The sequence below is a fragment of the Gopherus evgoodei genome, unplaced genomic scaffold, assembly GCF_007399415.2.
Source record: "Gopherus evgoodei ecotype Sinaloan lineage unplaced genomic scaffold, rGopEvg1_v1.p scaffold_38_arrow_ctg1, whole genome shotgun sequence".
NCBI lineage: Eukaryota > Metazoa > Chordata > Testudines > Testudinidae > Gopherus > Gopherus evgoodei.
The window spans coordinates 1,159,255-1,187,241 of record NW_022060059.1 but is presented as its reverse complement, the minus strand read 5'-3'; the positions used below and the strand labels follow the sequence as shown (position 1 = coordinate 1,187,241).

The 27,987-nt window shown below is 51.5% G+C and overlaps 1 protein-coding gene across 2 annotated transcripts in view; it reads left to right on the top strand.

Moving 5' to 3' along the window:
• FBXL16 (F-box and leucine rich repeat protein 16) overlaps positions 1 to 27,987 on the top strand; it is a 93,084-nt gene that overhangs the window by 53,377 nt on the left and 11,720 nt on the right. The window contains exons 2-3 of one of the 2 annotated variants that reach the window (XM_030545663.1): positions 13,003 to 13,721; positions 19,191 to 19,699. In XM_030545663.1, coding sequence (XP_030401523.1) covers positions 13,017 to 13,721; positions 19,191 to 19,699 — 1,214 coding nt within the window. In that variant the 5' untranslated portion in view covers positions 13,003 to 13,016. Of the gene's footprint in view, positions 1 to 12,941; positions 13,722 to 19,190; positions 19,700 to 27,987 lie in introns of both variants that reach the window. The other variant, XM_030545664.1, reaches the window with a different exon arrangement.

Sequence of the window (27,987 nt, the reverse complement as noted above, 5' to 3'; positions counted from 1 at the left end):
GCTAGTAACCTTAGAATCATAGAAGATTAGGGTTGGAAGAGACCTCAGGAAGTCATCTAGTCCAACCCCCTGCTCAAAGGAGAACCAATCCCAACTAAATCATCCCAGCCAGGGCTTTGTCAAGCCAGGCCTTAAAAACCTCTAAGGATGGAGATTCCACCACCTCCCTAGGTAACCCATTCCAGTGCTTCACCACCCTCCTAGTGAAATAGTGTTTCCTAATATCCAACCTAGACCTCCCACACTGCACTTGAGACCATTGCTCCTTGTTCTGTCGTCTGCCACCACTGAGAACAGCCTTGCTCCATCCTCTTTGAACCTTGTTTACTACAAAATCCATCTGGAGCTAAATGAATTAAAAAGGGGCATGAACACAGCAGGTGGGGTAAGCTACTGAACTTGTTTATCCATATAGGGCCTGATCCTGCTCTCATTTAAGTCAGTAGCAAAATTCCCATTGGCCTGATCCATCTATTGTAAAATATTAGGGGCGAAATCCTGGCTGTATTGAACACAATAGGAGCTTTGTCTTTGGCTTAATGGGGCCAGAATTCCACCCTCTGTCCTGAATTATCATCTGAACCAAGGCCCTTTGTACCACTCTGGACAGTGACCTTAACGTGGGTGTGAATGGAATTAAGTCCACTTTGCCCCTCCAGAATTGTGTCAAGGGGCCTAAGGCCTTGTCTACACTGCAGAGTTTTGTTGGCAAAAGGCAGCTTTTGGTGGCAAAACAGTGGAGGTGTACACACTGCAATGCCAGTTTTGGTGAAAAAAACTCTTTAGTTTTGGCGACAAAATGAAACCACCTGGACGAGAAGCATAGAGCTTTTTGTGCAAAAGTTTGTCAACAAAGAGCCAATGTAGATACTGCTGTTCCTTATGTCAACATAACTGGCCTCCCCCAGTATCCCATGATGCCCATCGTGCCCCCTCTGCTCACTGTTTTCAACTCAGTCGCTCTGCAGGCATGCGCCCTGTGACACTGCACCCCATATTCGTCATAGTAATATTATTATAATATGGTTATGGCAAGTGTAGCTTGAGTTTAAGAATCTGCAGCCCATTTGTATAATCAGTTAGCATGAGAGATTGTTAATTTAAATCCAATCTATCTAATATATTAAGCTTAAATTGCATTTTTGTTTATTTGCTAGGTAATCTGCTTTGATCTCTTTGCTATCACTTATAATCACTTAAAATCTATCTTTCATAGTTAATAAACTTGTTTTTGCTTTTATCTGAAGCAGTGAGCTTGGAGTGAAGTCTGTGGGAATCTTACCTCAGAGGGGCTGTTGCATATTCCTCTCCACATTGAGAGAGAGGAGAACTGGATAATAAATTCATACTGGTTGGGGTTTGGACCAGGGCAGGATGGTATCACTCGAGACAGGGCCAGCTTTAAGAACTGCGGGGCCCAATTCAAATACCTGGTGGCAGTCCGGGTCTTCGGCGGCACTTTGGCGGCGGGGGGATCCTTCACTTGCTCCAGGTCTTCTGCAGCACTGAAGGACCCCCCGCTGCAGAAGACCTGGAGAGAGTGAAGGACCTCCCACTGCTGAAGTGGCACCGAAGACTCGGACCGCCGCTGGGTATGTAAAAATTTTTTAAAAATTAAAAAGGCACCTAAGGCGTGGGCCCTGATTCCGGGGAATCGGGGGAATCAACCTAAAGCCGGCCCTAGCTCCGGGGTCCGAGACTGGAAAGCTGGAGGTTATTTTGGCTGTAACTTCTCTATTGTTGGTTCACTTGCAGTGGCTGGTCAGAGAGCCTGCATGTAACTGCAGCTGGGTGTGTCCCTACCTATGTGTATGCTGGTGAAAGTGTAAGAGACTAGGAATGTGTCTACAGCTTCTCATAGCAGCACAGTGGGAGAGGGAGCCCAGGCTGCTGGATCAGACGGCTCAGCAGTACCCCAGTTCCAGGTGGCACTGGGGTGGGGAGGGAATTGTCACATGTCCCTCTTTTGAAACTCTGGGAATTTTTGACATTCCTCAGCACGGAGGGCTCACAGAGCTGCTGAGGATGCCGCTCCCAGCAGCTGAAGAGGCTGTGGGAGAACTCGGAGGGAATCACAGAACATGGGCAGCGAGTTCCATAGCCACGTGGTGCTCGGGCACCAGCAATATTTAGAGCCCAGGGGCCCAGCTCCACCAATATTTAGGGCCGGGTGTCGTCCACGGCGCCCCTCCCCCCGTGCCTCCTCTGTCCCCCTCTTGCCTTCCCGGGGCTCTGGAGCATGGCTGCTACTCTGAAAATTGACACTGTCTCTTCCCTGCAGCTCCATCTTGCCTCCCTGCAGCAACTGCTGCCTCAAGGTCCTAGTGCCCCCCATCTCCACTGCTATGGCAGATTGACTGAGCCTGCCCTTCCCCCTCAGACCCTTCCCTTTTCCGGCAGGACCCTTCAGCAGCACAGGTGTCATCCGTCCCCCGCCCGCAGTCACTGCTCCTGCCCCATGCTGGGCAAGGAGGCAGCCCCACCCCTCACCCCCCAGTGAAGCTACAGTCAAAGGCAATAGCAGGGGAGGAGGTGTACAAAGCACCCCCCAGACCCTCCATGGGGGAGGCGAGGGACATTCCTGGACCTGAGAGGGGCCCTAGGAGCACATCCAGTGACCGTGTGCTGCTGGGGGGGGGCAGGAACGGGGGGCGCTCCTCCCCCAGAGCTCACTGCTGCCGGCAGGGAAAGGGCTGGGGGGAGTCCTCCTCTCTAGCCCCTGTCCCAGAGCAGCCTGCCTGCACCCCAAACTCATCCCCAGCCCTGCCCCACCCCAGAGCCCAAACCTCAGCCAGAGCTTTCACCCCCACCACACCCTCAACCCTCTGCCCGAGCCCCTCCAGCACCCCAAACACCTGATCCCCAGTCCCAGCCAGAGCCCACATCCTCCTGCACCCCCACCCCCTGCCCGAGCGCTGAGCCCCTTCCACACCCCAAACCCCTCATCTGCAGCCACACCCCACACCTCTGCACCCCATCCCATCCCCAGACTTCCTCCCAGAGCCTGCACCCTGCACCCCAATCCCCTACCTCAGCCTAGGGCCTACACCCCAGACCTCCTCCCCCACCCAAACTCCCTCCCAGAGCCTTGGGCAGGTGGGGGCAGGTTCTGGGCACCACCAAAATTTCTACAAACCTGCCACCCCTGTCACAGAACCATATGCAGGCAGAGTGGGCTGCTGCTGCGGGGGGTGGGGGAGGAAGGAAGGAAGGGAGAGAAACTGCTGTGCTGTGCAGAGCCAGGGGCTGATGTGCGGGGGGTGTCCCCTCCCCCAGAGTTGGTTGCTCAGGCTTCTATCTGAACTTTAAGAGACAGCATGCCGACATGCTCTCCCCAACATACAGACTTCCCCAACACACATTCTTCCCCAACACACATTCTGTTTCTGTCTCTTCCCCCCCGACACTTCCTGTCACACCCTCCCTCCCCCTCCCCACACACACTTTAGTTGAAAAGTGGCAGACAATTTAGTAGATAGCCCATGGAATGATGGGTTTGAGAAATCTGCATCATGTTACACTGTACTGCCCCATGGCAAACCCTTCCCAAACAACCCTGTGACCAGTTGCACAGTGGGATAGCTACCTACCCACAGTGCACTGCTCTCTGTGTTGATACAAGAACTGCTAGTGTGGATGTGCTCTGCTGACATAAGAAGCATAGTGTGGGCAGGCAGCAGTGGTTTAATTAAAGCAGCATAACTTTTTGTCTACTCTGCAGTGTAGACAAGGCTTTAGTGTAGATGAGAAACGGCCATACTCTTCTAATTTCATAGCATTTTACACCTATCTTCAGGGCCGGCTCCAGGGTTTTTGCTGCCCCAAGCAGCAAAAAGGAAAAAAAAAAAAAAAAGGCCATGATCTCGATCTGCAGCTTTTGCGCCGCCGCTTCAGTGTTCGGCAGCAATTCGGCGGCTGGTCCTTCACTCCAAGAGGGAGTGAGGGACCTGCCGCCGAAGAGCCGGACATGCCACCCTGCTCCGTTGGCCGCCCCAAGCACCTGCTTGCTGGGCTGGTACCTGGAGCTGGCCCTGCCTATCTTACAATGATATCAACGCCTGCCCCAGGTGCATGGCAATGACTATTGACATAGGAATGTTCATAGTTGTATTAACCGCAATGAAAATGTGTATGGGCTATGAACCATCATGATTTAGTGCACCAGCCAACAGCCTGGGGTCAGGAAGGAAATTCCCTCCTGGCCATGTTAATGCACTGGGAACAAATTCATGTAAGATTTTGCCTGGAAACAAGCAACAATTTTTGGTAACAAAAAGACGGTTACTCACCTTGTAACTGGTGTTCTTCGAGATGTGTTGCTCATATCCATTCCAGGTAGGTGTGCGCGCCGGAAACTTTTTTACCCTAGCAACTCCAGTGGGCCGGCTGGTCACCCCCTAGAGTGGCGCCACTATGGCACTTGATATATACCCCTGCCGGCCCGCCCGCTCCTCAGTTCCTTCTTGCCGGCTACTCCGACAGTGGGGAAGGAGGGTGAGTGTGGAATGGATATGAGCAACATATCTCGAAGAATACCAGTTACAAGGTGAGTAACCGTCTTTTCTTCTTCGAGTGATTGCTCATATCCATTCCAGGTAGGTGAATCCCAAGCCTTACTTAGGCGGTGGGGTCGGAGTGAGAAGTCGCGGCCTGGAGCACTGCAGAGCCAAAGACCGCATCATCTCTGGACTGCTGAACCAGGGCGTAATGGGAAGCGAATGTGTGGACCCAGGACCAGGTCGCCGCCCTACAAATGTCTTGGATCGGCACGCGGGCAAGGAAAGCCAGCAATGACGCCTGCGCTCTGGTGAAGTGAGCAGTCACACGGCCTGCCGGAACATGGGCCAGGTCGTAATAGGTCCTGATACAGGAGGTAACCCAGGAAGATATCCTCTGCGAGGAAATTGGTAGTCCCTTGACCCGGTCCGCTACCGCCACGAATAACTGGGGGGACTTGCGGAACGGTTTGGTCCTGTCCACATAAAACGCAAGCGCCCGACGGACATCTAGCGAGTGGAGCTGTTGCTCCCTGCGGAACGAATGGGGCTTTGGGAAAAAGACAGGGAGGAAGATCTCCTGGTTAATGTGGAAAGCTGAGACCACCTTGGGAAGAAAGGCGGGGTGTGGTCTCAGCTGCACTTTGTCTTTATGGAAGACTGTATATGGGGGATCTACTGTGAGGGCCCGTAGTTCTGACACCCGTCTAGCTGAGGTGATGGCCACTAGGAAGGCGGTCTTCCATGAGAGGTAGAGCAGGGATCAAGTAGCTAACGGCTCAAATGGAGGACCCATGAGCCGAGTTAGGACCAGGTTGAGATCCCATGAAGGGGCAGGAGGGCGGATCTGTGGATAGAGATGTTCCAATCCCTTCAGGAATCTCGCCACCATAGGGTGGGAGAAGACGGAACGTCCGTCCCCTCCAGGATGAAACGTGGAGATAGCCGCTAGGTGAACCCGAAGGGACGATAACACCAGACCCTGGGCCTTGAGGGACCAGATGTAGTCCAGAATAGTGGTGATGGGAATCTCCATAGGGAGAAGACCTTTCTCCGAACACCAACAGGAGAAACGCTTCCACTTAGCCGAGTAAGTAGCCCTGGTGGAAGGCTTTCTACTGCCCAGGAGAACCTCCCGAACCGGGGTAGAGCAGCGTAACTCAGAGCCGGTCAACCACGCAGGAGCCATGCCGTAAGGTGCAGAGACCGAAGGTCCGGGTGACAGAGCCTGCCGTGGTCCTGGGTGATCAGGTCTGGATGAAGGGGCAGGGCAACTGGGTTGGCTACTGAGAGGTCCAGCAACATGGGGTACCAATGTTGTCTGGCCCATGCTGGAGCTATCAGAATCACACGAGCTCTGTCTCTGCGCACCTTGAGGAGGACCCTGTGTATCAGCGGAAAGGGAGGGAACGCGTAAAACAGGTGGGTCGCCCATGGGATCAGGAAGGCATCCGCTATAGACCCGGGCTCCCGACCCTGAAAGGAGCAGAATGTTCGACATTTCCTGTTCTCCCTGGACGCGAAGAGGTCCATCCGGGGACGACCCAACCTCTGGAAGAGTGAGAGGCCGACGTCTGGGCGGAGGGACCACTCGTGCGAGCGGAAGGACCTGCTCAGTTGATCCGCTAGAGTGTTTCATACTCCCGGGAGATAGGAGGTGGAAAGGTGAACAGCATGGGCTATACAAAACTCCCAGAGACGCATCGCCTCGAGACATAGGGGATAGGACCTGGTGCCGCCCTGCTTGTTGATGTAGAACACGGTCGTCGTGTTGTCGGTGAACACGCGACACAACGACCTTGAAGGTGATGGACGAACGCTTGACAAGCAAGACGGACCGCTCTCAACTCCCGTCTGTTGATGTGGAGGTCCAGCTCCTGAGGTGTCCACAGGCCCTGAGTTCTTCGGGTGCCGCAGTGCACCCCCCCAGCCCAGATCTGAGGCATCCGTCGTCAGGGATGCCGAGGGCTGGGGCGGATGGAACGGGAGCCCTGCACAGACTACGGACTGGTCCAGCCACCACCGAAGGGAGTCCAGTACCCTTTGGGGAACGGTGACAACTGTGTCCAACAAATGTCTGGCAGGCTGGTACTGCGCGATGAGCCAAGATTGAAGAGGCCTCATGCGGAGTCGGGCATACGCTGTCACGAACGTACAGGCTGCCATATGTCCCAGGAAGGCCAGACATGTTCTTAGAGAGGTCAGCGGGGCCGACAGCGACTGGAACCTGGGCAAGGGTAGCAGGGCCCTGGCCAGGGTAGAGTCCAGAACGGCCCCGATGAACTCTATCCTCTGCGTGGGGAGCAGAGTAGACTTGTCCACCTTGATCACGAGGCCAAGGGCAGCAAAGAGGCTGCTGATCCTGTGGACGTGGTCGTGGACCTGCAGCTCCGATGTGCCCCGGATCAGCCAGTCGTCGAGGTAGGGGAACACGTGAATGCGGCCACGCCGAAGGTATGCGACGACGACTGCCATGCATTTTGTGAACACCCTCAGGGCCGTAGAGAGGCCAAACGGGAGGACCGCAAATTGATAATGTTGGCGGTCGACCACAAAGCGGAGGAAATGCCTGTGCTGGGGGGATATGGCGATATGGAAGTAAGTGTCCTGCATGTCGAGGGTGGCGTACCAGTCTCCGGGATCCAGGGATGGGATGATGGTTCCAAGGGATACCATACGGAACTTCAGCTTCACCATATACTTGTTGAGTTCCCACAGGTTGAGGATAGGCCTGAGGCCCCCCTTGGACTTGGGGATTAGAAAGTAGTGGGAATAAAACCCCTTGCACTTCTCGCTCTCTGGAACCTCCTTTATGGCTCCCTTTACGAGGAGCGTCTGCACCTCCTGACGGAGGAATTGCTCGTGAGAGGGGTCCCTGAAGAGGGATGAGGGTGGTGGGCGGGGGGGGAGAGGGGCAATGAAAACTGCAGGCGATAATTGGCCTGCACAGTGCGCAAGACGCAACGGTCTTATTTGGGTCCATTGCGGGAGGAAAAATGAAAGACTGTTGGAAAACTGCGGGGAAGGATCCAGAGGGGAAACTGGTACTGCGCCCTTGGGCGCACCTTCAAAATGAAGGCTTGGGTCCGGGAGGGGCCTTGGCGGAGCCTTGGTTTTGCCCCGTTTGGCCACCCGACTGTCTGCGTCGGTTTTTCCTGCCGCGGCGCCTCTTGAGGTCCTGCCGCGGACGGAACTGAGCATACGGCCGACGCTGCAGTTGTTGGTTCTGCTGCCGGAATGGCCTGCGCTGTGTTGCAGGTGTATGCATCCCCAAAGACCGTATTATGACCCTCTTGTCTTTAAGGTCCTTTAGTCTGGGGTCTGTCTTAGCAGAAAACAGGCCCTGGCCTTCGAAGGGGAGGTCCTGGATAGTATGCTGGAGCTCTGGCGGAAGGCCAGAGACCTGAAGCCAGGAAATGCGGCGCATCGTAAGCCCCGAGGCAAGGGTCCGAGCGGCCGAGTCCGCAGCATCTAAGGAGGCTTGCAGCAAGGCCCTCGCTACCTTTTTGCCCTCATCCAGAATGGTGGTAAATTCCTGACGGGCGTCCTGCGGTAACAGCTCTGCAAATTTTCCCGCCGCCACCCAAGAGTTAAAGGAGTAGCAGCTAAGGAGGGCCTGCTGGTTCGAGACCCTGAGCTGTAGCTTCCCCGCTGAATAGACCTTGTGGCCCAGGAGGTCCATCCGCCTCGCCTCCTTAGACTTGGGTGCCGGGGCCTCTTGACCGTGGCGCTCCCTGTCGTTCACCGACTGGACCACAAGGGAGCAGGGTGTCGGGTGAACGTGCAAGTATTCATAGCCCTTCGAGGGGGCCATGTACTTCCTTTCCACTCCTCGAGAGGTCGGAGGGATGGAGGCCGGTGACTGCCAGATAGTAGCGACGTTGGCCTGAATAGTCTTGATGAAAGGCAGGGCCACTCTGGTGGGCGCATCGGCGGAGATGATGCTCACCACAGGGTCCTCGATTTCAGAGACCTCCTCTGCTTGAATGTCCAGGTTCTGTGCCACGCGTCGGAGGAGGTCCTGGTGTGCCCTAAGATCTAGAGGGGGAGGGCTGGAGGACGAGGTACCCGCCACTGCCTCATCAGGGGAAGACGACGAGGAAACCCCTGGCAACAGAGCGTCCACGGGGGGTTCTGTCTGGGGCTGCACCTCCGTCACTGGAGGGAGCTCTGGGTCCTGGTGGCTGGACCTGTCTTCTGCTTCCGGGGAGGAAGGGGGTCTGGACACCATTGCCTCTGGTGGCCTGCGTTCCGCCGCAGGGTGGGGAGTGATATGTTGCGGACCCTGGGCTTGACGGTACGCCCATGGGATCCGAAACCCCCACTGTTGAGGCCCTCGTTCCTGAGGCGGAGGGTCCTGAAACAGGGCCGAGTGTCTGTCCTGGCCCAGCGTATAGGCGCTTTCTGCCTGAGAGGACACAGATGGTTCCCTTGAAGGCCAAGGAGGCGCCGATCCAGTTTGATAGACCTCTCTATATGCCGATGCCGACGATCTCCTCGGTGCCGAGGATCGATACCGCGAGTCGTACCGGTGCCGGGATCGGGACCGGGAATGGCGTGGTAGTCAGTGCCGGGATCTGGATCGGGATCTACCTCGAGGTCGGTGCTGAGAGCGGGACCGCGATCTTCGTTCAGCGCAGTGCCGGGATGGCAGTGGGGACCGGGACCTGCCACCGACGCGGTGCTGGGAGGTCGACCGGGATCAGGACCTACCACCAGCTCGGTGCTGGGAGGTCGACCGAGGAGCTGAACGCCGAGGTGAACGGCTCCTAGAGTCTCGGTGCCAGTGGTAAGAGGAGCCAGACCGGGACCGTGCAAATGCTGATCGGCGCCACGAGCGCGACCGGTACCGCCGAGGAGAACGGTTCCGGGACTGCGAGCGGTGCCCAAAGTGCGAGCGTTCACGTCTCCGGGGCGATCGGTGCCTGGACTCCGGAGACAGTGCTCTCAGCATCGGTTTGCCTCTGGAGGTTACCCGTCCCGGGGGTGCCATGGTTTGAGGCTGCGATGGCTCCGTGAGCGCTATCGAGTCCCGTGCCAAGGCAAAGGTCTCCGGCGTAAATGGGACTAACAGCTCGACCCCTGATCTCAAGGGGGAGCTAGGAGGGGCCAGACTCGACGGACCTTCCGGACCCGGAGTCGACAGCAGCCCTGCAGGCGGTGCCGCGGCCAAGGTAGGTGCTGGGCGTTCCACTCGAGCCTGCCTAGATGGTGTTGCAGACGTCGAGGGTCTTGGATCTGCTCCCGGTGCCGGGGATGGACGGTGCCGGGGAGTCTTGCCGGTGCTGGCGCGGTCCGGTGCCGGAGTAGAAGTGGCCGGTTGCACCGCCGGTACCGTATTCAGTGCCACTTCCATTAGGAGAGCGCGGAGTCTTTGATCCCTCTCCTTCTTTGTGCGAGGCTTAAAGGCCTTGCATATACGACACTTCTCAATGATGTGTGATTCCCCCAGGCACTTGAGGCACGCGTCGTGGGGATCGCTAGTCGGCATCGGCTTCTTGCATGCCGAGCACTGCTTGAAGCCCGGCGAACCAGGCATGAGCCCGGTGCCGGGCGCCGGGAAGGGCAATGGCCCACCCGCGAACAAGTTATACAACTATATACAATAAACAACTAACTAATATATTACTTTAAACTGTCTATAAAACTATTTACAACTACAACTATGAACAGTGTACAAGAGAGCTAGGTACGTGGAGGACAGCAAGCCGCACTCCACAGTTCCAGCAACCGACACGGCGGTAAGAAGGAACTGAGGAGCGGGCGGGCCGGCAGGGGTATATATCAAGTGCCATAGTGGCGCCACTCTAGGGGGCGACCTGCCAGCCCACAGGAGTTGCTAGGGTAAAAAAGTTTCCAGCAAACGTGCACGCGCGGCGCGCACACCTACCTGGAATGGATATGAGCAATCACTCGAAGAAGAACTATAGTTGCCATGTTGTCCTTACCCCTCCCCCCACAAGCACTGTCTGGTGCCTTAGCCACGCAATCCCCGTTACAGTGATTTTTAAACAAAATACGTGTTTATTCATTTGTAATGCACACAGGATGATTGGCATGCAGAATAACACTCTGCAAACCTTACAGGCAGCGAACTCCGGGCTCCCCGGCTGCTTTTAGCCACTCACGGCAATGGGCAGACGTGATGCCTCCAGGTGCTAGGAGCACATGCAGCAACAGTCACTCTCATACCTCTTAACAAGGTACAGTTTGCAGTCCTCCCTCACCAGCTGCTACCCACTGGCTGGTTCAGACAAGGAGTCAAGTGTTGACCCTGCCCTTCACCTTACTGAGCTGCCCCATTTGAGAATCCAGCTCTGAGAGCAGCACTATACTGCCCAAGGTTCTTGCTCCTATTCTCCTGCAACAAACACATTCCTACAACGAAGAAGGATGGGATCAGCATCCAGCCCCCCATCCTGCGCCCAGTGAACAAAGGGTTTGTCATAACAGATCAAACCAAATATCCACTGTCTTTGATAGTGGCCAATACCAGCTGCCCCCAGAAAGGTGCAAGAAAGCTCCTGATGGACAGCTATGCATTAACATGGCTGGCACTCAGCTAGTGCCCTGAATCATGATGGTTCATAGCCCATATATATTTTCATTGTAATACAACTATGAACATTCTTATGTCAATGGTCCCAGTTCTCCATCGCCCCACACCTGGGGCAGGCATTTATATCATTTTAAGATAGGTGTAAAATGCTACTAAATTGGAAAGGTAGGGCCAGCATCTCATCTACACTAAAGCCCCTTGACACTGCTCTAGAGGGGCAAAGTGGGGTCAGTTCCATTCACACCCATGTTAAGGTCAATGTCCAGAGTGGCACAAAGAGCCTTGGGTTAAATAATAATTCAGGATAGAGGGTGAAATCCCAGACCATTATGTCAATGGCATAGCTCCTATTGACATCAGTGGGATCAGCATTTCATCTCTAGTGTTTTACACCTAGTGTGTACTGGTATAGATGAATCAGGCCCAATGGAAGTTTTGCCAATGTCTCCAGTTGGAGCAGGATCAGACACCAGTTAAACAGCCCACCCCACAGCCTCCTCAGCATCAAACTGTGCTAACCTTATCCCTATTCCTCTACAGGTTTATTTTGCACCAGGAATGAAGCCTTCAGAACGTTATTATTTATTGTGTGGATTACGGTATCCTTAGCACTGGTATGCAAGGCACTGTACAAACATATAACAAAGAGACGGGGTGCTGTTTTCCAACCCAAGGAGATAAAAGGTCATGTTTAAGTGCTGCCTTCCACTGATTGTAAAAAGGAAGGAAAGACTGTTTGATTTTAGTCCAGATTCTGCCCTGAGCTCCCCCCTTGAGGGATCCCACTGAGCCAGTGAGATTGCATGAGGGTGACAAAGGGAGAAGTGTCCCCCACCAGCATTACACCCCATTGTGCCGTGGTGATGCTGGTGCAGGGCCAAAGAGCCCTGTGGTCTCATCAAGGTGAGTTGAGGATGGAGTGGCAAGCATTCTTTTGAACATCATGGCTTTTGCCAGCAAAAAAAAGGTCTGCTCCTGAGTTTTCAGTATGCAGGTCCCAGATATGACAGTGAGAAGGGGAGAGAGAGAAAGAGAGAGAGAGAGAGAGGCCTTTCAGAGCTCCACACTCCCCTGCCCTAACCCCTTCCACTACAAACACATCAGATTTAGAGAGTCATGCTATTGTCCTATCCTTGCCTTTTGAATTGCACTGGGTCTGCTTATATAGGGAGGAGAATGGTGGCCTCTAGTGTCACATGCTGGGATAACATTTGACACAGGAAAAGGTTGGCTTGTCTGGAGACCCAGGATTGCTGCAATTTGAAAGTAAAACTGCAAGACGGATTGTCCCATTCCCACTCAGCTCCCCTTATCTGTGGAAATAGAACAAGGCATCAGGTTTCCTCCCAGAGTATCCCTACACTGTGCAGTTACAGTCATGGAATCCCAATTCCTTTTGTTGCAGAGTTGTGACTCACATTGTAGGGCTGATGGTCAAGTGAGTGATTCAGCTGGGAAGGGATGGAAAGAAAATGTTCCTTCTTGATGGATGGGCCTCCTGCAATGAGTTTTCAGAATTCCAGACTCTCAGCCATAGCCTTTACCTATAAAACCATTCCCCCTTGGGCATCAGTTGCATGTTCAGGCCGTTTTTTTAACTATGAACTTCAGCCAGGTAACTGCAGTCCTAGAGCATTAATATCCCAACTGCCCTTGAGGGGCAGGTCCACTGAACAACATTGCCCCCTGGGCCAGAGCCCCACAATGTGCAGACCAGGAGGAGCATTTAAGGTCATAGTCAGTGGAAGTCTCTGGAGATGTAACATACACAGGGAAGGGGCAAGATAAGATGAGATTTTTAGAGCACCTCTAGATTCAGTTGGCCTCGCATTTCAGCTTTGCCCTGGGTCTCCATGTACATCTCAGGCTTCTTCCTTTCCCAACAGGTCTCCAGACAGGCACCCGGGAGGGAGAACTGCCCTCTAACCTCTCCCCATTGTGTTCCAGAGTGACCATAGAAGATGTCGAACCAGAGTACTGGTGACACCAAGCCCCCATGTTTACCCCGGAATGGATTGGTGAAGATCCCCAATCAGCCCAATGGACTTGGCTCTGCCAGCATCACCAAAGGGACACCAGCAGTGAAAAACCGGCTGTGCCAGCCTTCTTCTGTGCCTGCTATCATCAGCCCAGCCTTATCCAATCACAGTGACCTTCCCATACCCAGTCTGGCATCACCACTGTCCTTGGCAACTCTGGCAGGGGTGCCGTCCCCTTCCAGCACCTCCATGGTGGGACTGAACTTGAGTGAGGCCTCCCCGACAAATGAGCACCCCTCTCCAGAGAGGCACCCTGGCTCCCCCATGGAAAGGCAGCTTGCTGTGGATGAGAAGATCCTCAACCGCTTATTCTGGTACTTTTCAGCCTGTGAGAAATGTGTCCTGGCCCAGGTGTGTAAGGTGTGGAGGCGGGTCCTGTACCAGTCCAAGTTCTGGGTAGGCCTGACACCAGTGCTGCACACCAAAGAGCTCTACAACACCCTGCCCAGCAGTGAGAAAGAGTTTGTTAACCTCCAGGGCTTTGCTGTACGAGGCTTTGACAGCTTTTGTCTGGTGGGAGTCTCGGACCTGGACATTTGTGAGTTCATTGACAACTACCCTCTGTCCAAGAAAGGGGTGAAGTCCATGAGCCTTAAGAGATCGACCATCACAGACGCAGGGCTCGAGGTAGGTCTCCTCCCCCCAGTCTGGCTACCGGGAACCACCGAGGTGCGGCTGAGTGATGGAAGACTCCTGTTCACTGCAGTCCAGCTCCTGGGAGCAAGGCAGGGTTCTTCCTGGTCACATGTTTTCTAGCCTTCTCTCCAGTCTGGTTTGAAATGTCTCAAATGATGGTACTCCCAGCACTTCCTGGGAAGCCTTTTCCACAGCCCCATAGAACTCACTTAATTTGCCATTGCTGAATTCCATCCCATTATTCCTCATGACTCCGAAACAATCCTGCCTCTCTTTGGGGTCTGAATTCCATCCAATCTCTCTCTCTAGTGAGCCATGCCTGCTATTTCTGGGTCAATCACACCACAGCTGGACTGTTATTACAGAAGTAGCACCTCAGGTCCCAATTGTGAGCAGGGCCCCATTGTGGTAGGTGCTGTATAGACACACAGTCACTGCCCCAAAGATCTCAGAGTCTCAGGCAAGAGACAGGAAGGAAGTGTTGTTATGTCCATTGTATGTATGGTCAGCTGAGGCCCAGAGGGATTTTAAGTTAATTGTCCAAGATCACATAGGAAGGTTGTGGTAGAGCGAGGAATTGAATCCACCAGACCTAAGGATTAGGCCAGTGCTTTAGCCATAAGATCAGCCTAACACCTCTCTAATTGCTGGTGTGAGCCTCTGCCTAAGTGCCCAGACTCTCACTTGCCATAGTGCAGTGCAAGAGAAAACACACTCCTTTAATTCTGTAGCCACAGTCCAGAGAGAATGCTTTGTATCCAAATATATTGGCTACAAATTCCCATGATTCCTCCCTTCCCTGGGAAGCTGGGAGCTAGTTAAACAGATCTGTGTCAGCTAAACAGATTGCTTCCTTCTGACACCCCCCTAGTTCCACCTCACTATCTTCCCTCATAGTTGGAATACAGTAAATCCCCATTTAACATCCTCTCGCTTAACGTTGTTTCGATCTTACAGCCCTGCTCAATTACAGAACATGCTCCATTTAAAGTTGTGCAATGCTTTGCTATAACATTAATTGGCTACCTGCTTTGTCCACAGCTGGCAGCCCCCACATCAGCTCTCCTATGCCCCCCCACAGCGCCTCCTGCCCTCCAGCAGACCCCACGGATCAGCGCCTTCCCCCTCCTCCCCCCACCTCCTGCCCATGGCAATCAGCTGGCTTGCTGTGTTCAGGAGGCAGGGGAGGGAGGGGGAGCCTGCGTGCTGTGTTTGCACTCCTCCCCCTTCCCTCCTGCCTCCTGAACTCTGCAAGCCAGCTGATTGCCTTGGGCAGGAGGCAGGGGAGGGAGGGGGGAGGAGCGAGGACTTGGCGTGCAGAGTAAGGGGGGGAGAAGATGCGTGTTAAGGGTGGGGGCTTGGGGGAAGGGGTGGTGTGCGCGGGCCAAGAGTTGAGCCTCCCCATCCTTGGTGCTTGCAGAATAGAGGAAGCTACCACTGCTGCTACGCAACATGCTTTTCCTAGCCTATAGCACCTTCAGCCTCCTTGCCTGCCTCATTGTCTCCAGTGCCAGTGGGCTGTGCCTGTGTAGGGTAAGGCGGGGGCACCTCCCAACTATAGTACTGTACTATATGGCAAAAAAAAATTTCTCTGGAACCTAACCCTTCCCATTTACATTCATTCTTATGAGGAAATTGGATTCACTTATTTTACTTAAAGTCGCATTTTTCAAGAACATAACCACAACGTTAAGTGACAAGTATCAGAGGGGTCGCCATGTTAGTCTGGATCTGTAAAAAGCAACGAAGAGTCCTATGGCACCTTTTAGACTAACAGACGTATTGGAGCATAAGCTTTCGTGGGTGAATACCCACTTCATCAGATGCATGTCAGATGCAATATTAAGTGAGGAGTTACTGTACTAGATTCATTGCCCCCTGCTGGTACCTGAAGGAGTGAGCACCTGAGGTTTGGGATCAAGCTGAGAAAGCCTGCATGGTATTACATAACACTCCTCTCTAAGCAACTGAGTCAGCCTGAGTGGATCATTATGGACAGGGCACAGTCTCATCACTCATTAGTCTCTGTACTCAGCAGCACTTTTGCATTATGGAGGTGAGCAAGACCCCCATGCTGAGCTCCCCTCATTCTCCCCAGGGGGCAGGACTCAACAGCTCTGGGACTCACTTCTGTTTTTTTGCTTATCTTCCTAAAAGTTAATGCTTCAGGGTTTTAGCCAGGCACCTGCAGGGGCAAGGAAGGATTTTGTTCCCTTCCAACGTATGCTGAGATGGGGAGTTGATCTTCCTCAGAAGAATCATTGATGGCCAAAGCTGGCGATGGGACACTGAGTTGGGTGGCAGGGCTCTGAGATGGCACCAAGAATTATTTCATCAGGTGTGTGGCTGGCTGGTTCTTGTGCATGTGCTCAAGGTCTAGTTGATCACCCTGTATGTGCTTGGGAAGGAATTTCCCACAGGTCAGACTGGCAGTGCCTTCCTCTGGCTTGCCTTCCTTTGCAGCATGTGGGTGAAGGTCGCTTTCTAGGATTATCTGGGTGCATCTCACTTAATCATTTCTCTGCCATTCCATTTGCCTTGGGCATTGGTACACGTCAGTCCCTCCTTTTCTCTGCCTGTGACGCATATTCCTTTAGTCTCCCATGGGCTGTAATCCTTTGGGCTGAGTTCAATCATTGGGTTTAGTGTGCAGGTGCTAGGTGATGTCAGTGGACTTATAGACAGGAGGTCAGATTGTCACGAGATGGTCTGGTGGTTTCTTCTGGCCTTAAATTCTATGATTCCCCATCTTCTCCTCCACTTCCTTGCCGTAGTCCAAGCGAAATCTGTCCCCGGGCACAAACCTTTGATAGGGCAGAATAAAGGCCCTTTACTCCATTGCCCTTTACAACAATCTGGCCATAATAATATTGCTACCTAGCTTTTCCTGACTTTTCCTCCTCAGATCCCACAGCATTGTACAAAGGAGGCAAGTATTAATCTCTCCATTTTATACATGGGGAAACTGAGACACAGAAAGGTTAAGTGACTTGCCCAGGGTTCATCCAAAAGGCCAGGGGCTGACCTGGGAATAGAACCCAGGTCTCCAGAGACTTGGATCAATACCTGCACTACTGGACCAACTTTTCAGTACCCCCAGGATTGTTGTGTCTTTTGCTCTTTACACAACAAGAATAATATAAAGAAATCACAAGATACACAAGCATGCCAGGCCTAACTATGTCCATCCTGCTGCTCTGGCTGGTTTCTGGTGGCATCTAAAATGGAGAGCACAATGAGTGCCACAAGAAGGCTCACAACTATTTAAAGGGATACTAACATCTTCCTATACACTGCTGTTACACGCACAGGAAAGGTGTAGTTACATTTCCAAAGCTAGCCTTAACTCAGCCCCATATTTCCCCTGCTCTTCCAGCAAGGAGACTCCTCATCAATGCTCCATAAGCAGGAAGTCCACCCTGCTGTGTGTATGCATTCCACCAGAGCCCTCCATAGCTGTGTGCTGGTAAAGCCCATTCCCAGTCTTCCAGCCTTCATCAGCTACAGGGCAGGGAATCTCTGCCACTCATCAGGAGTGTTTCAGAGTACTTGGAATGTGAGTGCCATCGCCATGCTGGAAAGAATCCCCAAGATTTGTAAGCTGGTGTCCCCTAGTGCCAGGGTAGCTGCTGCCAGAGCAGTGTGCAGGCCCCAGGCAGAGGAAGCGGAGATGCTTTGGCTGCATCCTGGCTCCCTAAGCCTACATCATGTGGCTTGGTGACTAACCCAAAGGGAGGGGATACAGGAAGAAGGTGGACATTAAAATGACATCTTGCTGGAAGTCCCAAGAAGGGCTTCCCCCTCCCTCAGACACATGGGATTGGTTGCAGAGCAGAGATGGTGGGCCAGGTGGGGCAGGGTGTGACCACTGGGATACATGGTAAGGTCAAGGTGTGACAAGGCTTCACATCTGGTCTGTAGCAGGCTGGAGAGAGATGATGCTGGTCAGAATGTAGTGTCTGGATGGGGATGGTGGTGAGCTAGAGACCACAGGGGAAATGTGAATGAAGAGGACTGTGATGTCTAGGTGGAGTGTGGGCAGGGATCCAGGAGCAGAGTTAATGTTATGTTGGAGGCTCAGCTGTGTACATCAAGCATTTGTGTTTTACGTGTTGTTTTGAAGGCAATACATTCCTGACAGTGTCTCTGCCTTAACAGAGACCTTTAGTCTGGGGCAGTGGTTCTCAACTTATTACACATTGTAGGCAGCATATGTGGCTCACAGTTTGTTACCTGGGCCACAGAGGCTGGGTGGTAGGGCAGCAGCAGGCTGCCTGCTCTGGACCCCCGCTACATGGCTTTCCCGGACTCCAGAGGTTGCAGGGCCAGGTGGCTGTCCCGGATTCCATGGGGTGGACCAGCTGCCCTGACCCTGGACCTCTGCCACATGAGGTGGGCTGGACCCCCATCCTGGAACCCCACTACACAGCTGCCCTGGACTTTCCAGCGGAGCTTAGGTCTCAAGGATTTCACAGGGGTCAGAACCCAGAACTGCTGGCAGGGTCCATTGTGAATCTGCTGTTCCTAATGTCTCCAGCAGAGCAGAGGCTCTGAGAGAGGGTAGCCCCCTGAGTCCTGGGGGAAATATTTGCTTTGGTTCAGTGAGGCTCATTTACACTCAGTTTCACTGTATGTCTGAGACCATGTGAGCCATTTTAATGGAAAAGGACACATAACATGGCAGGCCTGGCTCCATGACCAAACAGCAGGTGATGCAGGAATTGATGATGGAAGGATGGCGGGAGGGAAGAAGGTGGGCTGGAGACTAATCAAGGAGAAGCTAGCTAGAAACTAGAGAGACATCTTCACATTGCAGCATATAACTGAGATTCAGAGGCCGCTCAGGAGAAATCTCATACTTGAGGCCTTCAGCCAGTTACCTGCAGGGCTCAGAAAGGATTTGTAGCTTGATGAACAATTGTCCAGGTGTGTTCTGGGTTTTGGGGGGTGTCTGTCTGTTTTTTTCCTTCCTCTAAAGCAGCAGGGATTGGCCACAGGCGGAGATGGGACAGCCATGTGGCTTGGAAGGGTGCTCTGAGGTGGTACAGAAAATTGTCTCTCTTGGAGGCTGTCTGGTGTATCTCACTCACATTCTCAGGGTTGGGGTCAGGAAGGAATTTTCTCACTTGGGGGTTTTCACCTTCCTCTGCAGCATGGGACATGTGTTGCTTTCTAGTATCATCCAGGCATATCACACCTAATCAGTTCCCTGCCATTACTGGGGCCTTGAGCACTGGTGCACCCGTGGCATACAGTAGTTTAGTCTCCTAAGAACTGAAAAGCTTTAGTCTAACCCCAGGTATTGTTCTGAACACATGGGTAGAATGTAGTAACCTGTGAAGTACGGGAGGTCAGGCTAGATGATGTAATGATCCCTCTGGCCTTAAACTCGATGAATCTATGAAGTGTGTCAGAGGGATTTCCCAGGGCCCATGGGCTTGACAGCATGTCTCTTGGCAGGTTATGCTGGAGCAGATGCAGGGCGTGGTGCGCCTGGAGCTCTCTGGCTGTAATGACTTCACAGAAGCCGGCCTGTGGTCAAGCCTGAACGCTCGCATCACCTCATTGAGTGTCAGCGACTGCATCAATGTGGCTGACGATGCCATAGCTGCCATCTCCCAGCTGCTGCCCAACCTGACTGAGCTCAATCTGCAGGCCTACCATGTGACAGACACAGCCTTGGCCTACTTCACTGCCAAGCAGGGCTACACCACCCACACCCTGCGCCTCAGCTCCTGCTGGGAGATCACCAACCATGGAGTGGTCAACATGGTGCACAGCCTGCCCAACCTGAGTGTGCTGAGCCTCTCTGGCTGTTCCAAGGTGACTGATGATGGGGTGGAGCTCGTGGCTGAGAACCTGCGGAAGCTGAGGAGCTTGGACCTGTCATGGTGCCCTCGGATCACTGACATGGCCCTGGAGTATATCGCCTGTGACCTGCATAAACTGGAGGAGCTCGTGCTTGACAGGTAGGTGGGTAACTAAACCCTCTGCTGGATCCATCCAGGGAGGGGGTATGTGGGAGCTTTGATAACCCCTAGTGTGGTGAGCTGAGACAGGAGCATCTGGGAGTACAACTAGCATTGCTCACTGTTCCTTCCCTGCTGTGAGAGGCTGGGATTAGAATAGCTGTTAGCTCCCCTATAGCACCCCCTTCTGGGAGAAGTACCCCTCAAGATCCTGCTCCATTCCCTACAGCACGTCCTCATGGGAGAGGCTGGGGCTGGAGTGGCAGCGAGCTGCCTCTCACTCACTGCTGAGCAGCAAGAATTGTTGGGAGAAATTGCCAATCAACAGCTTGTGACATATGCCTCTGGTGTTATCTGGACTGGTGATCTGCTATACTCGACTCAGTTGGGTTGGGCATAGAGCCTGAACTTCAAGCCCATGTCTAAGGGGTGTCGGTGACATTCCCCTGGTGTTATCTGGACCAGTGATCTGATGGGTCACTCCAATCCTTGACTCTGGGAGCCAGTCTTACCCTGCTCTGCTGTGAGAACCCCCCGACTCCTGGGCTGTTCATGCACAGCCTCTGGCATGTAAAGCTGCTCCTTGGATTGTGCAATTGAATGACACTAGCCAATATCTCTGGTCCCAGACACAACCCTAAGAACCTCAGTCTTGCAGCGTCCAGTTATGCCCGCTAAACACTGCAAGCTTATATGAGTCTGTCAATTTAACAAAGAAATTTATATATGTGCCAGGTTTGTTATCCCAAGGGTTGTCTGACATGCTTCAAATCAAATACACTACTTCAGGCAGAATAAGCAAACAGATGAACTACAAAGATAGCTTTTAAGTGATTATAAGTCCAAGCATAACAAGTTGGATTTGGTCAAATGAAATACAAGCAAAACGCATTCTAAGCTGATCTTAACACTATTAGTGCCCTTACAAACTTAGAAGCTTCTCACCACAGGCTGGCTGGTTGCTCTTCAGCCAGGCTCTCCCCTTTGATCAGCGCTTCAGTCACTTGGTGTGGTATCTGTAGATGGAGGTGGAAGAGAGAGAAAGAGCAAAACAACAAATGTCTCTCCCTTTTATCATGTCCTTTCTTCCCTCTTGGCTTTGTCCCCCCCTACAGAGTCAGGTGAGCATTCTCATAGTAGTCCCAAACTGACCAAAGGAAGGGGGGTGACTCACTTGAGAGTCCAACAGATCCTTTTTTGTTGCCTAGGCCAGTGTCTTTTGTTCTGTGAGGCTGGACTGGGTTTGTCCTTTACATGCCATGATGAGGTATGAACTGCCCTTCTGCTTCTGGAGAGTTTTTGCCTGAGCTTGCTTTAAGCCATGAGGACATATTTTCAGCCTCAAATATATATATGAAATTACAACCTATACATTAGAAGCAAGAGGAAGACCAAGGACAGGGTAGGCCCACTGCTCAGTGAGGAGGGAGAAACAGTACCAGGAAACTTGGAAATGGCAGAGATGCTTAATGACTTCTTTGTTTCTGTCTTCACCAAGAAGTCTGAAGGAATGTCTAATATAGTGAATGCTAATGGGAATGGGGTAGGTTTAGAAGATAAAACAAAAAAAGAACTAGTTAAAAATCACTTAGAAAAGTTAGATGCCTGCAAGTCACCAGGGCCTGATGAAATGCATCCTAGAATACTCAAGGTGCTAATAGAGAAGGTATCTGAGCCTCTAGCTATTATGTTTGGAAAATCATGGGAGACAGGAGAGATTCTAGAAGACTGGAAAAGGGCAAATATAGTGCCTATAAAAGGGAAATAAAAATAGCCAGGGAAACTACAGACCAGTTAGTTTAACTTCTGTGCCAGGGAAGATAACGGAGCAAGTCATTAAGGAAATCATCTGCAAACACTTGGAAGGTGGTAAGGTGATAGGGAGTAGCCAGCCTGGATTTGTAAAGAACAAATCATGTCAAACCAATCTCATAGCTTTCTTTGACAGGATAATGAGCCTTGTGGATAAGGGAGAAGCAGTGGATGTGGTATACCTAGATTTTAGTAAGGCATTTGGTATGGTCTCGCATGATATTCTTATCAATAAACTAGACAAATACAACTTAGATGGGGCTACTATAAGGTGGGTGCATAACTGGCTGGATAACCATACTAATAGTGTAGTTATTTGGTTCCCAATCCTGCTGGAAAGGTATAACAAGTGGGGTTCCGCAGGGGTCTGTTTTGGGACTGGCTCTGTTCAATATCTTCATCAAAGACTTAGGGTATGTCTACACTACGGGATTTTTCCAATTTTACATAAACTGGTTTTGTAAAACAGATTGTACAAAGTCGAGTGCACGCGGCCACACTAAGCACATTAATTCGGTGGTGTGCGTCCATGGTCCAAGGCTAGCGTAGATTTCTGGAGCATAGCACTGTGGGTAGCTATTCCGTAGCTATCCCATAGTTCCCACAGTCTCCCCCGCCCCTTGGAATTCTGGGTTGAGATCCCAGTACCTGATGGGGCAAAAATCATTGTCGCGGGTGGTTCTAGGTAAATGTCGTCAGTCATTCCTTCCTCTGGGAAAGCAACAGCAGACAATCATTTTGCACCCTTTTTTTCTGGATTGCCCTGGCAGACGCCATAGCACGGCAACCATGGAGCCCATTCAGCTTTTTTTTACTATCACCGTATGTGTACTGGATGCCGCTGATAGAGGCAATACTGCAGCGCTACATAGCAGCATTCATTTGCCTTTGCATGACAGCAGAGATGGTTATCAGTCATTCTGTACCGACTGCTGCACCATTGTAAATTGGTGATGAGATGACGGTTATCTGTCGTTCTGTACCATCTGCTGCTGTCATGGGTGCCCCTAGCTGAGGTCAGCCAGGAGCGCAAAGACAAAAATGGGAATGACTCCCTGAGTCAATCTCTCTTTTATGGTATCTAAAAATAGAGTCAGTCCTGCCTAGAATATGGGGCAAGTGTACTAGAGAACCAGTGTATCAGAGAACCAGAGAGCACAGCCGCTCTGTGTCAGATCCCGCAGAAATAATGAGCTGCATGCTATTCTAGGGGTTGTCCCTGCAACAACCCCACCCATTGCTTCCCTCTTCCCCAAACCTTCCTTGGCTACTGTGGCAGTGTCCCCCCCATTTGTGTGATGAAGTAATAAAGAATGCAGGAATAAGAAACACTGACTTGTTACTGAGATGAAATGAGGGGGAAGCAGCCTCCAGCCGCTATGATAGTCCAGGCAGGACATTAAATGGTGTGGGGGAGAGGAGCCCAGCATCCCGCTGCTATGATCATCCAGGCAGTACAGAATCTTTTCTTTACACATGAAAGGGAGGGGGCTGATAGAGCTCAGCCCCCAGTTGCTTTGATGAGGATGATTACCAGCCTTTCTGTACCATCTACTGGGAATGACCGGGAATTATTCCTATTTTTACTCAGGCGCCCCTGGCCAGCCTCACCTGAGGCCAGCCAGGAGCACTCACGGGCTGATGAGGACAGATAGCAGTCATATTGTACCATCTACCACCGGGGAGGGGAGGGGAGCGGATACTGATCTTCACTGCTGCAACATCGCGTCTACCAGCAGCATTCAGTAGACATAGGGTGACATTGAAAAGAGTCAAGAAACTATTTTTTTCCCCTTTTCTTTCACTGGGGGGAGGGGGTACATTGATGAGCTATACCCTGAACCACACCGGACAATGTGTTTGACCCTACAGGCATTGGGAGCTCAGCCAAGAATGCAAATACTTTTCAGAGACTGCTGGGGACTGTGGGATAGCTGGAGTCCTCAGTACCCCTCCCTCCATGAGCGTCCATTTGATTCTTTGCCTTTCCATTACGCTTGTCATGCAGCACTGTGCTGTGGACTCTGTATCATAGCCTGGAGATTTTTTTCAAATGCTTTGGCATTTCGTCTTCTGTAACGGAGCTCTGATAGAACAGATTTGTCTCCCCATACAGCGATCAGATCCAGTATCTCCCGTACGGTCCATGCTGGAGCTCATATTGGATTTGAGACTGCATCGCCACCCGTGCTGATCAGAGCTCCACGCTGGGCAAACAGGAAATGAAAATCAAAAGTTCACAGGGCTTTTCCTGTCTACTTGGCCACTGCATCCGAGTTCGGATTGCTGTCCAGAGCGGTCACAATGGTGCACTGTGGGATACCGCTTGGAGGCCAAAACCATCGATTTGTGGCCGCACTAACCCTAATCCGATATGGTAATACCGATTTTAGCGCTACTCCTCTCGTTGGGGAGGAGTACAGAAACCGATTTAAAGAGCCCTTTATATCGATATAAAGGGCCTCATTGTGTGGACAGGTACAGCATTAAATCGGTTTAACGTTGCTAAAATCGGTTTAAATGCATAGTGTAGACCAGGCCTTAGATATTGGCATAGAACGTACACTTATTAAGTTTGAAGATGATACCAAACTGGGAGGGATTGCAACTGATTTGGAGGATAGGGTCATAATTCAAAATGATCTGGACAAATTGGAGAAATGGTCTGAGGTAAACATTGTTTAACAAAAACAAATGCAAAGTGCTCCACTTAGAAAGGAACAATCAGTTTCACACATACAGAATGGGAAGAGACTCTCTAGGAAGGAGAATGGCAGAAAGGGATCTAGGGCAGAGGTAGGCAACCTATGGCACGCATGCCGAAGGCGGCACGCAAGCTGATTTTCAGTGGCACTCGCGCTGCCCAGGTCCTGGCCACCGGTCTAGGGGGCTCTGCATTTTAATTTAATTTTAATTGAAGCATCTTAAACTTTTTAAAAACTTTATTTACTTTACATACAAAAATAGTTTAGTTATATATTATAGACTTTTAGAGAGACCTTCTAAAAATGTTAAAATGTGTTACTGGCACACGAAACCTTAAATTAGAGTGAATAGATGAAGACTCAGCACATCACTTCTGAAAGGCTGCCGACCTCTGATGTAGGGTTTATAGTTGACCACAAGCTAAATATGAGTCAACAGTATGATGCTGTTGCAAAAAAAGCAAACATGATTCTGGGATGCATTAATAGATGTGTTGTGAGTAAGACATGAGAAGCCATTCTTCTACTTTACTCTGTGCTGGTTAGGCCCCTACTGGAGTATTGTGTCCAATTCTGGGCACTGCATTTCAAGAAATATGTAGAGAAATTGGAGAGGGTCCAGAAAAGAGCAACAAGAATGATTAAAGGTCTTGAGAACATGATCTATGAAGGAAGGCTGAAAGAAGGTTTGTTTAGTTTGGAAAAGAGAAGACTGAAAGGGGACATGATAGCAGTTTCCAGGTATCTAAAAGGGTGTCATAAGGAGGAGGGAGAAAACTTGTTAACCTTAGCCTCTAAGGATAGAACAAGAAGCAATGGGCTTAAACTGCAGCAAGGGAGGTTTAGGTTGGACATTAGGAAAAAGTTCCTAACTGTCAGGGTGGTTAAACACTGGAATAAATTGCCTCGAGAGGTTGTGGAATCTTCATCTCTGGAGATATTTAAGAGCAGGTTAGATAAATGTCTATCCGGGATGGTCTAGACAGTATTTGGTCCTGCCATGAGGGCAGGGGACTGGACTCAATGACTTCCCAAGGTCCCTTTCAGTCCTTGAATCTATATCTCAGTGCATCATGAGCCTTCTGAAGACACCAGACATGACAAACTTTGCATTAGATACCACACAATCATATTATAAGGATGAACATGGGGGTGCTGGATGTTCCCCCCAAGGTACAGAACATCACACAACTGTGGTCAGAAATGCTACTGTGCTCCTTTCCCGCCCAGAGCACCATGAATAGGGCCCTATGAAATTCATGACTGTGAAAAATGCATCACAGACTGTGAAAGCTGGTCTCCCCTCCATCCCCCCTTTCCCCCGAAATCTGGTGTGCCTTTACCCTATACTATACAGATTTCATGGGGGGAGAGAAGCGTTTCTCAAATTGGGGGTCCTGACCCAAAAGTAAGTTGCCGGGGAATCACAAGGTTATTTTAGGGGGGTTGTGTTATTGTCTCTTGTACTTCTGTGCTGCCTTCAGAGCTGGGCTGCTGGAGAGCAGCAGCTGTTGGACAGATGCCCAGCTCTGAAGGCAGTGCCCCACCAGCAGCACACAAGGGTGGCAATACCATACCATGTCATTCTTTCTTCTGTACTGCTGCTGGCAGTGGCTCTGCCTTCAGAGTTGGGCATCTGCCAGCAGCCACCACTCTCCAGCTGCCCAGGTCTGAAGGCAGCACCACCAGCAGCAGCGCAGAAGTAAGGATAGCAGTACCGCTACCCCCCTACAATAACCTTGTGACCCTCCCTCCCCCACCTCCACACACACAATTCCTTTTTGGGTCAGGATCCCTGCAATTAAACCACCATGAAATTTTAGATTTAAATAGCTGAAATCAGAAACTTACAATTTTTAAAATCCTATGACTGAGAAATTGACCAAGATGGACTGTGAATTTGGTGGGGCCCTAACCATGAGGAAATGTCACTGGTGTGTTTGGATCATGGATACCCCTCAGTCCCCACCAGAGGGCGAGGGTGGCGCATGGAAAAGCATTTGGAAAATTGTGAACTAAAACTGGCATTCAGGGTACGTCTTCACTACCGGCCGTATCGGCAAGTAGCGATCGATTTCTTGGGGATCGTTGTATCGCTTCTCATCTAGACGCGATATATCGATCCCCGAACGCGCTCCTGTCGACTCCAGAACTCCACCAATGCGAATGGCGGTAGCGAAGTTGACAGGGGGAGCTGTGGACATCGATCCTGCGCCTTGAAGACGGTAGGTAACTTGCTCTAAGATACTTCGACTTCAGCTACGTTATTCACGTAGCTGAAGTTATGTATCTTAGATCGATCCCCTCCCCTAGTGTAAACCAGCACTAAGTCTCCAAACATGGTTTCTGCTCATAATGGAACAGCCTTCCCCCTGGGCAATGTATGAAATGGAGAGAAAGGGCAAATAGAGAAGGGTGAGGAAAAGAGAGAGAAGGGAAGGAGGAGTATTCTACCTTCCAGTCTTTGGGGGAAGATACATCCTGCTTCTGGCCCTGAGGCTGGAGATGGGCCTGAACCAAATTCCCAGATCCAAGCTCTTGCACCTCTCCCCCCCCACCTGATTTTGGAAAATCTGGATCAGAACTCTGCTCTTCAGACTCATCTCTACTCATGATGAGAACACCCTCTAGGATTCATTTCAGATGAATCCCACCCCACCCACGTGTGAAGGCTCAACCTCACTTCTCTGAACTGCCTCTGGAGTCAGCAGACCTGGACCAGGAAACTTAAAAAAAGCACAGGCCTCTTCACTAGCTATCTTGCTCTCAGACCAGAAGTATCCAAAGGGCCTTCCTCGTGGTGGTCCTGTGCATCAGCTCATGCCGATGCACAGAGCATGATGAAAAAGCGGTGGGATGGGGAGGGGGAATGAACCAAACTTGTTGAACCTCCTGGGTTTGTTTGGAGTCATGCAGTTTCATGGTTTGCACCCATTGGCCTATCTCTGCTAAACAGATTGTGCATGATGCTGAGAGCACTGTGCAGTGCCTTGCATAATGTCAACCCCATTGATCCTTGGAGCCCCCAGGCCAGATCCACAGCTGCTATAAACTATCAGAGCTCTTCAGTGAAGCCTTGTTGATTTACAGCAGTTGAGGATCTGGACTTAAGGTTGCTAAGGTGAAGGATGGTCCATCCTGGATGGGAGCCAAGTTTACCTGTGCTGGGCAATCTTCTTCCTCCCTTCCTCCTCTTCCATCCTCCCTCTTATGTCATGTCAAAGGCCTCCAGCAGGCACCTTACTGCATGCTCTCTCAAACCACACCTATCCTGCCATCCTCTTCTTCCACATGCAACATCTCCCATGCTCCCTATCCCTCACAGTCTCTGCTGATCTGAGCCACCCATCCCCTGCTGCTCTCTTGTGTGACATAGGGAAAAGGGGGGCAGGTCTCCAAGGCAGGAAGGAGGTCCTTGCTGGGAAGTGAAAGCAGGATGGTTTCATTTTGGCCCCATTCTGGAGGCCCAACCTGACATGATTCCTCCTCCCACTAGCCACAGGACTCCCTTGCATGGGGGTGCTTCCTGGAGACTTCTTCCTAAAGCCAGGAAATGTGCCAGTCCTGGCGGTATAAAGCATCCAGTGCCAGTATCTCAAAGAAAGAAAAGATATCGAATGGAGGGCTCCTGGCAGCTCCTCTCCAAAGGGAGATGCAGGTGACAGTAGGCAGAGAAGAGTGTGGTGACCAATAAGTATAGTGGAAGGAAGTTCAAGTAAAGAATGCCAGAGTATCGTAGAGCATGGCTACTCCAAAATGTCACCTGCTACT